This window comes from Ipomoea nil, unplaced genomic scaffold (assembly GCF_001879475.1).
Source record: "Ipomoea nil cultivar Tokyo-kokei standard unplaced genomic scaffold, Asagao_1.1 scaffold1262, whole genome shotgun sequence".
Lineage (NCBI taxonomy): Eukaryota > Viridiplantae > Streptophyta > Magnoliopsida > Solanales > Convolvulaceae > Ipomoea > Ipomoea nil.
The window spans coordinates 1,100,814-1,116,778 of NW_017617690.1; the positions used below are offsets into that span (position 1 = coordinate 1,100,814).

General features: G+C 35.1%; 1 protein-coding gene across 1 annotated transcript; it reads right to left on the reverse strand.

Annotated features, from left to right (window-relative positions):
* Positions 1-10,466: 10,466 nt before the first annotated feature.
* LOC109184443 lies at positions 10,467-12,683 on the reverse strand. The gene is made up of 2 exons (XM_019334444.1): positions 11,984-12,683; positions 10,467-11,893 (listed from the first exon to the last, which is right to left on the reverse strand). The coding sequence occupies exons 1-2, from the start codon at positions 12,681-12,683 to the stop codon at positions 10,467-10,469; spliced, it is 2,127 nt and encodes a 708-aa protein (XP_019189989.1).
* Between the last annotated feature and the right edge of the window lie 3,282 nt (positions 12,684-15,965).

The window sequence follows — 15,965 nt, forward strand, 5'->3', positions numbered from 1 at the left end:
TACATGGAAGCCATGACCACACGGTAGTAGCACTCGAATTTTGTCTTTGACCACATATTCCGTCGGACAAATATAATGGAGCACTCTAAAAATTTATGGGTATGTTCGGCGGTGAAACTGAGCTCCGACAGCGACTCCAAACACGGTTTATTCAAGCCTTTGTTCGCTGGAGCTCACCCGTGGAAGGCACAAGAATCAAAAACTAAAATAAAGAAGATAGTTAGCCAAACCATATTAAACAAGGTAAACATGAACCATAGTTCCTTATTTGTTCTTGATGATCTAAGTGACAACAAAGTCGTTGATAACAACCACATATTGGAGAAGTAGCTTATAACTTATTAGTAACTTAAAATAAGTTATAAACTCTTAAATAAGCTCTGTCAAACAGGGTCTATAATCATATTTTATTAGCACTTAATTTCTTCGAGCCGTACCGCAAAATTAGATACTCATTTAATTTCTATAAAATAGGCTAGATCATTTTTCTTATAGGTGGAATAGTAAAATTAGATACTCATATATGTACAAAAGTTTCAAATGTAAACATTTCTTTAAAATTTTTACCAAAGTTATTAATATACAGATCTTGAAAATTATTGTTTTTTTTTTTTTCAAATTCAAATTCATTTTTGTCGTACTCAAAAAAAAGAGTTAATACCATAAATGGTCATCTGACTATTGGGGTAGTACTCCTTTTAGTCATCGACTTTCAGTTTGACCAAAACACATACCTCAACTTTCGTTTTTTTACCACAAATAATCATCCGTTAATTTTTATGTTAAGTGACGAGTGTTAAATTTAAGGGTATTATCGTCAAATTAAAGAAAAAAATAAAATAGTTAGCAACAATTAAGTTCCTCCTAGTTTTCCAAAAAAAAAAAAGTAATTTATAACAAAATTATGTTTTTGAATTTTCATTTTTAAAATTTTTAATATTTAAATGTATTTTATATATTAATATAAATTAATAATGTTGCAGAGAAAATAATATTTATTGAGAGAAAGATATTAATTTTTCAAAGTGATATAATAAGTTGATTGAATTTGCAAGGATGTAATGTGAATAGTAATTGATTTGCAAATTAGATGATGAAAAAGTTAGACCATTTTTTAAAGGGGAGAGATTTATATGTAATAAAATTTTTAATAAAATAATATATTAAAAGAGTACATAAATTTTCATTGATTTATAAATACAATGCATATAAATTAATTTCATCATACTTACTGTTGGTCCCGAAAGGGTGGCGAGAAGTCTAGAGGGGGGAGGGGGGGGGGGGGGGGTGAATAGATTTCTCTAACTTTTTAACTTTCTTCGAAAACACACAAGGCAGATAACACATACGTAATTTCAACTCTAAGTAACAAGCATTAACAAGATAAACAACTTAGAGTGTGCAGCGAAATAGGTAGCGGTAAAGTGTTATGCTTAATTAGTGCGGTGCTCAAAGAGAGATTCTAAACATGCAACACGTTAGAAACACTTGATATGGTTCAAGGATGATGTACACAAAAATTGGCTTGCATGCAAACGTGAGAACTATCAAACCCAGACAGATAAAGATATGCGATAAATCGTAATCGGGTTAGTTCGCAGTTAGAATAAGCATGCACAAAATATATGGGCAGTATGTAAATAGAGAGAGAGAGATTTATAGTGGTTCAGAGGTGGTGTAATCCTCCTAGTCCACTCTTCTCCTTTCACTTCAAGGAGGAAATTCACTATTCTTCGATCACCCAGATACAATAGTGAATAAGTGTCCACCGACACTTCTCCGAGTGCTTCGCACAAAGCTACACTCCTCCAAGGTTTTTCGCAAGCTCCTCTTGTTACTCCGCATCCCCGAGTACTTCGCACCAAGCTGTACTCCTACACCACGAGAACTACGCACAAAGCTACGTCCACACAGGGTTTTCACAAGCTCCTCTTGTTACTCTGCCCTTTACAACGAGTGCTACGCACAAAGCTACACTCAACCAGGGTTTTTCACTCTCTCTAGTTACTCCGCCCTCTTTGTACACTCAGTAGAGAAATCTACAAAGAGATAAAATTTCTCTCTCACTCAGACTTGAATGTAATTCTATGAAGCTCTGTTTCCCCCTTTTCGGCTAAAAAAAATAGCTTTGTATCTTTTGCTTGTATGTCTTAGCCGTTGTTCAAGTCGTTGAACTGCTTAAATCGGGGTTCTAGTCGCTCTTTTCTTCTCTACTTGTCTTCAAGTCTACTTAGACAATTTATAGCCAATGAAAGCTATTCGCCCGTTGATCAACTTTCAATCTCGATCGTCCATTTTGAATTGTAGTTGATCAAAAGATATTGTCAACTTGATCTGAAACATTAGCTAGATGTCATTTCTCCTTTTGTCAGATGATTTGAATAATTTTGCCCGTTGCCGTGTCTTGAATTTTGTAGCCTCCAAAATTTGAAAAAGTTCGGCGCGGCAAGCTTGATATTTCTTGTCCTTCATAAATGCTCTGACATGTCAAGTTGATCAAATAATTTATCTGCTGATTCTTGCTTGAGTATAAAATAATTTCTCCGCGAATCAGCCTTCTTCGAGCGTCCGTAAAAACTTGATGTTCAGATGTAAATATATACTGGAACCTCTGTAAAAACTTCACAGTTTGTTCATGGTGAGATGAACTGTTTCGATTTTAAGCTTGGTCCACCATACTTGGTGTGTTTCTCCATCTAGTGCATGGTTCTTGTGAGACTTGTACATTCACTTTGGTTAGTCTCCAATTTATTTACTTAGTTTCCCAAGCTAGCTAGTCTCCAATACGGTGGAGCTAGTCTCCTAAGCAAGGTATAAATGCTTCACTTGAGGTTCAAACTTAGGATCACTTGGCATAGCTTACACGCGTTTCATCCAACTCCTCTAGCATGGTTCTTGGTGACTTATCCGCATCCTAATTGTGTTAAGCTATAATCCCGCTTAACTTCTTCAAATAAATTATGATCTTCCAGACTTGTACATGGGTTGCATGATATGGGTGCACCATACTCCGTAGACTTAAACTGACTTAAATAGAACAAAAATGGGGACTACTTGATTTTTCAAAAATACATTCGGCTCATCAAAATTTACAATATATTCCTAACAATTTCCCCCTTTTTGATGATGCCGAAACTTATACCCAAGTCATTTTGGCTTTGTCAATTTTGAAAAATAATTTCTTTTTAATTGCTTTTATTTCGACTAGCCAATTGACGGGTTTAACAAAAATTGTGACTTAGAGATTTTAAAATTTGGACAACCTAGACGTATATATGAGACTTTTATCGTGGGGTGTCCATATTTCTTTTTAGCTTGAATTTTTCTTCCCCCTAAATTTTATATTCTCATTTTATACGTGTTACATTAATTCTAAGTCCAAATTAAAATCTTGTGACATAAAAACACAAAATAAATTAACTAAGACACATTAGTATGGTACGAAATATTGTCAAGCATTTTCAACCCATTTTAGCTTAGCATAGGTATGATATCAAAGAGTAATGTGCTAGCTAAAATATATTATACACCAAAAATTGAGTTTTTCAATCAAATTTGTTACCTCCCTTTCAACTTGGCATTGATGAATTCTCTCAATTTCTTGAAGTCCTTCTATAGTCCTTTGTGTTGATAAGGGGCGGTCACTTGTCCGGTGATGTAGTTACCATAAGCTTCTCTTATGTTGTCTCCTTTCAACACTCCAGCTTCATGCCAAAAGATGCACTCATCAAGTGTTCGGCCATCTCTCATTTGCTCACTTCGGTGTCCGAACTCCGTTTGAAGCTCTTGCAATTTTTGTATCCTTGTAGCAATTGGCTTCGGCATTGGTGGCATTGGTGCAATCGGCGTAGGTGGCAACACACCATGAGAAGTTGAACTCGAGCTAGGACAAGTACCTCTAAGATAGTCCATCATGCTTCCTCGGCTTTGACCTCTTGGTGTTGACGTCGGTCGAACAAGTTCAACTAGTGGTCCTCTTGGAGCTCTCGGCTGTGTAAAGGCATAAGCTTGTGGCACAAAATGACGTGCTAATCCTTCCCCCTTTTTGGCAGCATCCACGAATCTTTGAAAGCTTTTGGTGGAAGAATCTTGCTTGTCACGAACTCCTTCAAGAAGATCCATGTTGATACGTGATTGTTGAAGTAATCCTTGCACTTGTTGTTCCAAAAGTTTGAGCCTTGAAGTAGTCTCGGCCCCATGTTTTCCCATTTCATTGAACAACTTCATTACATCATTCTTCATCTCATTCTTTGCCGTGTCAATTTCGTTCTTCAATAGGCCTTGCCTATTAAACAATTGTTGAGCACGGTCCACCATCTCCTTGTGATAACCATCAAGCTTGGTATCCATTGCATCCATTTTAGTGTTCAATTCACCCGTAGATTCTTGTAGAATAGCCTTAACATCCCCAACAATTTCTTCTCTTAAGGCTTGAGCATTGAACATTGGTTCACTTTGTACGGGTGGTGTTGGAATCGGCAATGGATGTGCAAAATGATCTTGCGGTGTGGTGATCATTGTGTCAACAAGATTATGTTCAGCTTCCTCAGTGTTGTAGCAAAGTAACAATGTAGAACGGTTTCTTGGATGATCTCGATCATAGAACTCATAAGAAGGAGGCAAAGTAGGCAAGTTCCTTGTCTCATCCAAGTTTAAAGAAATCCCTTGACTTGGTGCATTTTCATCTTCACGAATAGACTCCGTAACCTCCGTTGCGGGATGTGGAAAACAAGACTCATAACTCAAATTCTCATCCCCAACAGTAGCAAGATACGGATCAATCTCCGGCAAGCTTCCATCATCAATCCGTGCCAAAGATCCCTCTCCGGGTCCTCTTCGGCTATCCTCTAAAGAATTAATGGTTGCCCGGCGAATATCATTTGGATCAAATTCACCTATGGGCACTTCGGATGTGGCTTCAACCATAACACCTTTCTCGGTTTTCTTCTTCTTGGCAAGCTTAGTCAAAAAGTGAGAATTAATTACCGAAAGACGAGTAGCTCTAGCAAGGTCACATGATAAGACTTCATCCTTTTTCTTGATGAATATTGTCTAAGTGTACCTAGAAAAATCATCAACAACAACCAAAGTATATTTCTTACCACTTATACTTACTGGGTCTACTGGACTAAATAAATCCATGTGCAGTAGACTTAAGGGTCTTGATGTTGACTCTTGAGCTTTGGCTTTGAATGATGCTTTGATTTGTTTTCCTTTCTGGCATGCATCACAAATTTGATTTTTCTTGAACACAATGTTGGGTAGTCCTTCGACTAGATTATTTCTTGCAAGCTTGTTGATGGTTTTGAAATTCAAATGATTAGCCTTCTGTGCCATTCCCAAATAGCCTCATTCGAATTATTTGCCATCAAGCATACAGAATCTTTTGTTGTGCTCCAATCTACAACATACATATTTTTCTTTCTTGATCCGGCGAGTACGACTTCATTCGTGGGTTCGTCTTTGACTTGACATTTGCCTTTGTAAAATTCTACGAGATATCCTTTGTCGCAAAATTGACTTTTACTAAACAAGTTAAATTTTAATCCTTCGACATAAGATACGTCATCAATTCGTAGACCATTTTTCACAATTGCGCCGGTTCCTTTTGTCATTCCATATCGATCGTTTCCACCAAACACTACTTTTGGTCCTTCGATGCTTTTGAACTCAACTAGACTAGCTTTATTGCCGGTCATGTGTCGAGAACAACCGCTATCGAAATACCAAACTTCCTGCAAAAAAGATTAATTATTTTTAGGTACCCATACTTGTTTGGGTCCTTTTATGTTAGTAATTTTTGGCATCCAAATCCACCTAGATCCCACTGATCCAAGAGTAGGTGATTTGTAACCATTAAAGACTCTATAATCATAACGCACTTGCGAATAATGCTTTGGTGTGGGTTGGGAAGCAGATAGTTGCTTGATCCTATTAAAAAGAGCAAATCTGGACTTGGTCCATGGTTTGTCTTCAAGCAACCAATCTTGTTCTGAGGGATATAATCTCCAGCCCCAATTCTCGGAATTCTTCCCATATTCCTATGAGGTTTTATTGCACTAGACTCGTTGGCTCTCTTTTGAGATACAAATTTTTGCCTTTGAAGTCGAACATTTTCGGCTTTCAAATTACTCATTTCATTTAGAGCATTTTGCAATTTTTGTGACATTTCTTCCTTTTCAAGAATTAACGTATTATTGCGCTATTTGATTTGAGTATGAGTGGCCATGACTTTTTGACAATCTTCCATAAGACTTTGAAATGATTCTTGAGTCTGGAAAGAAGTGTCAACTGAATTGAAAGAACTAAAAGAGCTAGAAGATACCTCTTCGTCGATTTCACGCGCCATATAGCATTCCTAATGTTCGGATGTTTTGCTTACTAAACATAGTAGCGCCGTATTTTCTTGTGATGAATCACTCTCGTCACTAGATGATTCTTCGAATTCACTTGCTTCTAACGGATCGCTTATTAGTGCCTTCCGTTTGCCCTTTTTGAATTTCTTCTCTTTGGATTTGTATTCCACCTGTGGAGAAGTATTCGAATTTTTGTTCGCCTTGGGGTGTGGACATTCGGCCATAAAATGTCCAGGCTTTCTACAATTGTAACACACATTTGTGTTATCTTCGACCGGTTCCCTTTTTGATCTTCTATTTTCTCGAAAGAAATTTCCTTGTGGTGATCCTTTGTTCTTTCGCATGAACTTCTTGAATTTCCTAACAAATAAGGAAAATTGTTCGTCAGATAAAAAATCATTATTTCCTACTGACCTTGATGTTGAGGGTTGTTCGGCCATCAATGCGGATGTTCGTTCATCACGTTCTTCCTCGACTCGTGTCTTCATTTCGAACTCATACGCCTTAAGATCACTAAAGAGTTTATCCGTAGATAATATCCTTAGATCTCTATGATCGCGCATTGCGGTCACCTTCATATCCCAATTTGTAGGTAGTCCGCGTAACACTTTGAGCGATATTTCTTTCTGGGTAATGGTCTTTCCCAGATCCGTGATTTCTCCAAGAATTTTAATCAATTGAGCTTCCATGTCGGTAATGCTTTCGTTCGGTAGCATTTTGAAATCTTCGAACCTCTTCATGGAAATGGTTAGTTTGTTGTCTTTTTCTTGTTCATTGCCTTCACCGATACTAATGAGTGTATCCCATATTTCTTTTGCTGTGGTGCACTTTCGGATTTTTGGGAATATGGCGTCATCGACCGTTTTGAACAAAATGTCCTTGGCAATATTGTCCAAGTTATTTCGCCCTCTATCTTCCTTTGTCCATTCCATTTTTGGCTTTGGAATATATCGTGGAACATTTGGAGTTAGTGCGGCGGCGGTGTTAACTTCCATAATTTGGATAGGACCATTTGTGATGACTTCCCACATTTCGTCATTTAAAGCAGATAAGTGCACCTGCATACGTATTTTCCAATCATCAAATTTATCAAGTGAGAAAAGCAAATTTTGAGCGAGAACCATATCTCTCTTCATCTTGAAGATTTTGAGATCTATCTAGCAGTCAAGAATGACTCAAATAGACAACCGCTCTGATACCACTTGTTGGTCCCGAAAGGGTGGCGAGAAGTCTAGAGGGGGGGTGAATAGACTTCTCTAACTTTTTAACTTTCTTCGAAAACACACAAGGCAGATAACACTTAGGTAATTTCAACTCTAAGTAACAAGCATTAACAAGATAAACAACTTAGAGTGTGCAGCGGAATAGGTAGCGGTAAAGTGTAATGCTTAATTAGTGCGGTGCTCAAAGAGAGATTCTAAACATGCAACACGTTAGAAACACTTGATATGGTTCAAGGATGATGTACACAAAAATTGGCTTGCATGCAAACGTGGGAACTATCAAACCCAGACAGATAAAGATATGCGATAAATCGTAATCGGGTTAGTTCGCAGTTAGAATAAGCATGCACAAAATATATGAGCAGTATGTAAATAGAGAGAGAGATTATAGTGGTTCAGAGGTGGTGTAATCCTCCTAGTCCACTCTTCTCCTTTCACTTCAAGGAGGAAATTCACTATTCTTCGATCACCCAGATACAATAGTGAATAAGTGTCCACCGACACTTCTCCGAGTGCTTCGCACAAAGCTACACTCCTCCGAGGTTTTTCGCAAGCTCCTCTTGTTACTCCGCCTTCCCGAGTACTTCGCACCAAGCTGTAATCCTACACCACGAGAACTACGCACAAAGCTACGTCCTCACAGGGTTTTCACAAACTCCTCTTGTTACTCTGCCCTTTACAACGAGTGTTACGCACAAAGCTACACTCAACCAGGGTTTTTCACTCTCTCTAGTTACTCCGCCCTCTTTCTACACTCAGTAGAGAAATCTACAAAGAGATAAAATTTTTCTCTCACTCAGACTTGAATGTAATTCTATGAAGCTCTGTTTCCCCCTTTTCGGCTAAAAAAAATAGCTTTGTATCTTTTGCTTGTATGTCTTAGCCGTTGTTCAAGTCGTTGAACTGCTTAAATCGGGGTTCTAGTCGCTCTTTTCTTCTCTACTTGTCTTCAAGTCTACTTAGACAATTTATAGCCAATGAAAGCTATTCGCCCGTTGATCAACTTTCAATCTCGATCGTCCATTTTGAATTGTAGTTGATCAAAAGATATTGTCAACTTGATCTGAAACATTAGCTAGATGTCATTTCTCCTTTTGTCAGATGATTTGAATAATTTTGCCCGTTGCCGTGTCTTGAATTTTGTAGCCTCCAAAATTTGAAAAAGTTCGGCGCGGCAAGCTTGATATTTCTTGTCCTTCATAAATGCTCTGACATGTCAAGTTGATCAAATAATTTATCTGCTGATTCTTGCTTGAGTATAAAATAATTTCTCCGCGAATCAGCCTTCTTCGAGCGTCTCCGGTTCCACCGTAAAAACTTGATGTTCAGATGTAAATATATCATATATTTTCTCCTTCATGATCCTTGTAAAATAATATACTGGAACCTCTGTAAAAACTTCACAGTTTGTTCATGGTGAGATGCTCTGTTTCGATTTTAAGCTTGGTCCACCATACTTGGTGTGTTTCTCCATCTAGTGCATGGTTCTTGTGCCTCTTGTACATTCACTTTGGTTAGTCTCCCTTGGGTAGCTAGCCTCCATTCCAAGCTAGTCTCCAATACGGTTTGGGCTAGTCACCCATACGGTGGAGGTTAATCTCCCATACGGTGGAGCTAGTCTCCTAAGCAAGGTAAGAATGCTTCATTTGAGGTTTGAACTTAGGACTTGGCATAGCTTACACGCATTTCATCCAACTCCTCTAGCATGGTTCTTGGTGACTTATCCGCATCATAATTGTGTTAAGCTATAATCCCGCTTAACTTCTTCAAATAAATTATGATCTTCCAGACTTGTACATGAGTTGCATGATATGGCTGCACCATACTCCGTAGACTTAAACTGACTTAAATAGAACAAAAATGGGGACTACTTGATTTTTCAAAAATACATTCGGCTCATCAAAATTTACAATATATTCCTAACACTTACTAATGTAATAACTTCTTCATTTGTTTATCGTACAACTATTTTTACGTTTCATTTGTTTAATTTTAGTTATTTCAATGTCTTCAAATATGTACTTGGGTTAATTTTAATGATTCCAATTACATCGAATTTGTAAGGTTCATTTGAGGTTTAGTTTTACAATTCAAATCGTAATTTAAAATTTAAAACATGAATTATTTTAGATAAAAAAAAATATTTTGTAGTATAATTTGCATTCGGTTATATACATAGTACGGATAATTTTTTAAATAATTTTCTAAAAATTACGTTTTTCGATTTTTAGTATTGCTATTTTAAAATTTTAAAGTATTTTATAAAGGGTTATTCTATTTACACCACCTATTTTACTATTTGCACCACCTACTTAGTAGGTCAAATAGCTTTATAGGTGGTGTAAATGCCAGCATTAATAAATGTAGTCAAAGTAACATTTATTATTTATTATTTTTTAACAATAAACATTAAAAAAAAAAAAAAAAAAAGAATAAATCATCGCCTTCTCCGGCGAGAAGGCGACCCACTGGGCTGCCTTCTCGCCGGAGAAGGCAGCCCAGTTGCCTTCTCCGGTGAGAAGGCAGTCCTTCTCACCGGAGAAGGCGATGATTTATTCTTTTTTTTTTTTTTAAATTATTTGTGTAATTGTTTTTAAAATTTTTATTTTCAATACATATGTTTTTAAATTTTATTTTCAATACTTATTTTTTTTGTTCAATATAATTTTTTTAACTTTCTATTTTCAATACTTGTTTTTGTTTATGGTTTAATTTTTAAATAAAAAATAATGATTAATTTTGTTATTTTAATATTTTTTATAACTTAAATTTGTTGTATTCATTATTTTATCCTTTTTTATAGAGATATAATAAATTAAATTTGAATCGCTAAAAATTGTAAAAATATATTAACTTCACAATAAAAAAAAAAAAAATTCATTCAATTTCAATCTAATATAACATTTTCCCGAGTACAATTAGAGCGTACATGCTCATTGTAACTTTCAATCCTATTCATATATGGAGTCATCCATGCATTTGCACAATCATATCTAAAATAAGCCCATTGTGGAGCAATTGTAGGCATTGGGTACCCTCCTGTCAATGTTACCTTGACATAATGGTTATTATTAACATAACCAAGGGTTATTGCTACATGCTCGTACCAAGGTGGTGGGCTAGATCGAAGTGGTAAATATGTTGTACTGCCGGCCATACTCAAAACATGTAGTATCACATTGTATCGGGAAGCAATTAGTACACCCATCTCCGGCATAGTCATCCAGTGCTCAACTGGTGCACACCGATCTTGTGCAAAAAAATTCAACATGTTATAGACATTATACCATCCTTGAGTTCCAAACATATCGGTATATTCCATTGTGTGAGACTCTAGTTCTTCGATTAAATTGGATCGAATTTTGAACCATTCGTCCTCCTTAAAACCGAGACAGAGAGCTACGGCTCGAAATCCACAGTTTCCGTCAGATTTCACATCTTGCACTTGCATGATGAAAGGATGGAATATAACCGGAAGTTGAAGCATATATGGATGGTAAAAGTGTCTATCACCTGAAGTTGGTGCAGCTGAACAACTATTCCGAGCTTGTTCTTGAAATTGAATATTATTTGGCTCGGCTTTAGTTTTTCTGAGAGATAGAGTTCTTATGAGAGATTTATTTTTTGAAGTGGGACGCCCACGAACATTTATTTGCACGGGTGGCTCACGGATCGAAGTTGTAGATGGCGCGATCAACTCCCTCAACTTTCTCAATATGTTGAATTTACCAGTTCTTGATTGTTTCTTGAACTGATCCTTAAACATATGAAGCTCATGCTCAACACCAAAATCTTCATTGGTTAGAGAGATGGAAGATGATAAGTCGAGCTTCCTCCAAAAGATATCAATCGAATCAAGTGGGATAGGCTTACCACAGTTAAAATATGTTACCTGCTCGTGTGCACATGGAAGCCCGCAACTTGTTCGCAATCGACATCCACAATTTTCAAAAGTAATCCCGCCAGCCCGTGACCTCTCAAACTCATTAAAAATGAGATTCAGTGCATGAATAGACACAAATCCTCGCAATTCTTGAAAATGTGACGTGTTGAACCGATGTCGAATCAAAATTTTGCTTTGTTCAAGACTTGCTTTGATGGATGTGTCCTGTGACTGAATGACTCTGTCGATATAAACCAATGATGTCTCCAAATCTGACTGCGATGACTCCAAGTATTTTTTTAACTTGGCATGCTGACTCTCAACTCTGTTCGTGGTGTGATTTCCAAAATTGAGATATCGATCAGTCCAAACAGATACAAACATTTCTTTATATGGTTGCAGCCAATTATCATCAATATAACCAAAAACACCTGAAAATGTGAATAATTGAAGAAATAATTACAGTAGTTGAACAAATATGCCTTGTTAAAAAAAATATTAAAATATACATCGAATAATACCTGGAAAGTCAACCAAAACTGCTTGTATTTGAGCTAAATGGAACATATATGATTCATGAGTCTGAGACTCAACTAATGCGTTCCATGATTTGTAGAATAAATCCCAATGATGGTTTGAGGGGATCGATGCCCTGCACTTTCTCAAAATACTTCTATAGATGTGCCATCTACAAAGTAATCCTTTAGCATCCGGATACACATTTTTACATGCTTTCATCAATGCCAACTCTAGATCCGTGACGATAACACGCGGGATAATGCATCCCTCAATTGTGGCTTTGAGACAATTTAATGCCCAAGTATAATTGGACTCATTCTCTTTGTGCATGAAGGCGAACGCTATGCAAAATGTCATGTTGGTCGAAGTTACACCAACCATTTCGACGAGAGGGATCGAGTACCTATTTGTCTTATAGGTTGCATCTATCAACAGGACATGTGTAAATGCACGCCACTTCTCCATAGATTTAGGATGAACGAAGAATAAATCTTCTAACTCATCTGTTGCATTATTAGTTCGACTCTCATGCACATAACCATTGTTATGTAAAAAAGACATAACAACTTGCATTTGAGTTTTACCTGCATTATCCATCATCCGGAATTTTTGGCGCGCATTGTATATGGTTTTTGTGACGGAAACATTATCCGGATTTTGCATCTTCACCGACGTTAAAATATCTCGTGGTTTCACATGCATCGCTGACAAATTTTCCACCAATTCGACTTCATTTCCTGATAATCGCCTTGCATACGGGTGACCTTCAAGGTGCAATGCAGGATCATGATTATGTACTCCACATATTACCCTAACCCTCCAGCAACCATCAACACGTATGTATTTCCCCTCCAATTGGAATGGACAATCAATTTTTCTTGTACCCGTGTTTTTAGATGAGATTTTTTTTGGCACGTAAGTACCACCACGGTCACACTGAAATATAACTGTAGGACTTTTATTCCGGGATCTTTTAATCACAATAACATATCCGAGATCCCGACCTCTACTTTGAACTCATTCAATTAAATCTTCGCGAGACATGAATGCCTAATAAAAAAATTATTTGTATCAATAATAAAAATACCTAATTAATTAATTATAATCATAAAAAGTGGGTATAAGATTATAAAATGTTAAGTTGAGTATTAAGGCGTGAATGACTACATGCATGTATACCAACAAATTAAAAAAAATACAAACAAACAAAAACAAAAACAGAAATTAAGTATACGTACTAATTAATAATCATAATAATAATTACATGCATGTATACCAACAAATTAAAAAAAAAACAAACAAAAACAAAAACAGAAATTAAGTATACGTACTAATTAATAATAATAATAATAATAATAATAATAATAATAATAATAATAATAATAATAATAATAATAATAATATTAATAATTACATGCTTACAATAATAATAAGTATGCGTATGAATTTTGTTTACCGTTTCTGTAGACAATTCGCATGCAACCTCGAGATTTAGGTTCACTTGATCATCATCTTTAGTTCTATTGTCATCATAAATTTCGATTGCATTTTCGTCCTAAACAAACAAACAAATAACAACTCTTAATATATAAAGACAAAATAATATATTCAATATTGATATATTAAAGCAATGAATTTCTAATCAAAAATAAATATACATATCTAAATTTCTAAATAATATATAAAAGCAATGAATATATAAATAATACGTAATATTCAATTTACTAAGTTCACACACACACACACACATATATATCTATATATATATATATATATATATATATATATATATATATATATATATATATATATATATATATATATATATATATATATATATATGAAATTAATGAACATATATGAAAGCAATGAACTTAAATTTCTAAATAATATATGAAAGCAATGAACTTAAATTTCTAAATAATATATAAAAGCAATGAACAAATATACATAAGTTCAATTGTAACATTTCAGTAACAATTCAAATAAAAAAAAAATTAAAATACCTCGTAATGTTGTTGATTTTGATTTGGACCATTGTAACTAAGAAATTGGCTTTGATTTTGATCGTTGTAGCTAAACAAATTATCTATCCAACCGTCCATCACACACACACGAATTTTGATTTTGATTTTGATTGTATGACATGTACATCACACACACACACCACATATATATAGAGCCATTTAAGTCTTTTGGATTCCTTGCCATTCATTCTACACGTAGTTTCATTTCACAAACAACAATATTAACTAAAAAATATGAATTGAAATTGTAAATTTACAAAATATATGTATTAAAATTATAAAGTTCAAAAAACTATCTATTGAAATCATAAATTTAAAATAAACATATATCGAAAAACAAAAAAAATGGACCAGGAAGGCAAGGAGGCAGAAAAAAAAAAAAAAAAAAAAAAAAAAAAAGGAGCAGCCATCGCCTTCTCCGGTGAGAAGGCAGTCCGTCGCCTTCTCACCGGAGAAGGCGATGGCTGCTCCGTTTTTGTTTTTTTTTTTTGTTTTTTTTTTTTTTTTTAATAATTAAATTTTGACGTCATAAATGTAAATTTAATAGGGTGGTGCAAATAGCATTTTGACCACCCATTAGGCTATTTGCACCACCCATATTTACTACCTTTTTACATTTTCAAAGTGCTTTATACCTCATTTTAGTCAATGGGTGGTGCAAATAGCAACAACACCTTCGCCAAATATGAAATGTTTTATGGACAAATATATCATATAGTATAGGAAGTTCAGTTTGTGTAGTAAAAATTAAAAAGAAGTTTGAGGTATATTGGGTCTTGGATATGAATTCTCTCTTTTTTATTACAAGAGAAGGGGATACCCAAATATACAAACTACACATCTACCGAGCGAGACTCAAACTCAACATATCTCACATAGGGAAGCAACGTGATACTAGTAGACCACACGATCCTTGGTTTGGATTCTCTCTTTAACTTAATTTAATAATTTATTTACCCTTTCAAAAAGCATAAATAAATCATTTTGAGTGAAATGAATTAATTTTTCCATACGGTCTTATATTTAAAACTTATAAATAAAGTAATTTGTATTAAAATCTTTTTAAATAAATCACTCTTATACAATTTCACTCCAAATATAGTAATAGAAATACCTAAAAATAGCCCGCACGGATTTAGTTCAATGATTCAGTAGACAGTATTTGGGAGGAGAGATCAAAGTTTGAACCTCAACAGCGGCAGTGTGGGAATTATGCCCAAAATGAGCAAATCTCTTGTGTGCACCATCATCGGCAATGGAATTAATTGCACTTTTGGGGTGTTGTTAATTTGAGTACTTAACTTTTAAAACTCTCAATTTAGTCCTATAACTATGCAATTGTTACCACATTTGGTCCTGCCGGCCAAAACGCCAGCCAATTTTTACCTAAAAAAAAAAAAACCATTTTTAATTATTTAATCATGGGGGCAATTTGGTCATTTCAATCTCTTCTTCTCGAGCTTCTCCTCTGAAGACCATTGAATTGATGATCTACTCACAAATTTTCCCAGTCAAATCGCTAAAGAAAATGCAAGAACTCAGTGAAATGATTGCTTAAAAACCAAGATTAACAAAACCCCTCTAAGGCTCTAATTGGGTACTACAAAGGTTAATGCAGATCCTTGATGTTGTTTTCTACTTTTACTGCATCTTGGACTCTTCATTCTCCGTATTGAAAGGAGTGTTGGCCTATCTAAATTAAGAGAGATGATCTTAGCCTAGGGATTGTTTGGATGTGAAGGAAATATGAATCTTGTTGGGGGAATTGACGAGAGGCAATGTACAATAGGAGAAGAGATATCATAAATCCTTTGCATGAAACAGAGATTTGCCAAACCCAGTCTTAAAATATAAGGATTAAATATATATATATATATATATATATATATATATATATATATATATATATATATATATATATATATATATATATATATATAGGGGCGCACTCAGGTGC

What these genes read in the sequence shown, in the direction of transcription:
- LOC109184443 (XM_019334444.1), bottom strand. Translation starts at nt 12,683, where the DNA reads ATGCATGTGAAACCACGAGATATTTTAACGTCGGTGAAGATGCAAAAT. An exon ending in AGTTTTGGTTGACTTTCCAG is followed by an intron (nt 11,894 to 11,983) that starts GTATTATTCGAT and finishes TCACATTTTCAG; the next exon opens with GTGTTTTTGGTTATATTGAT.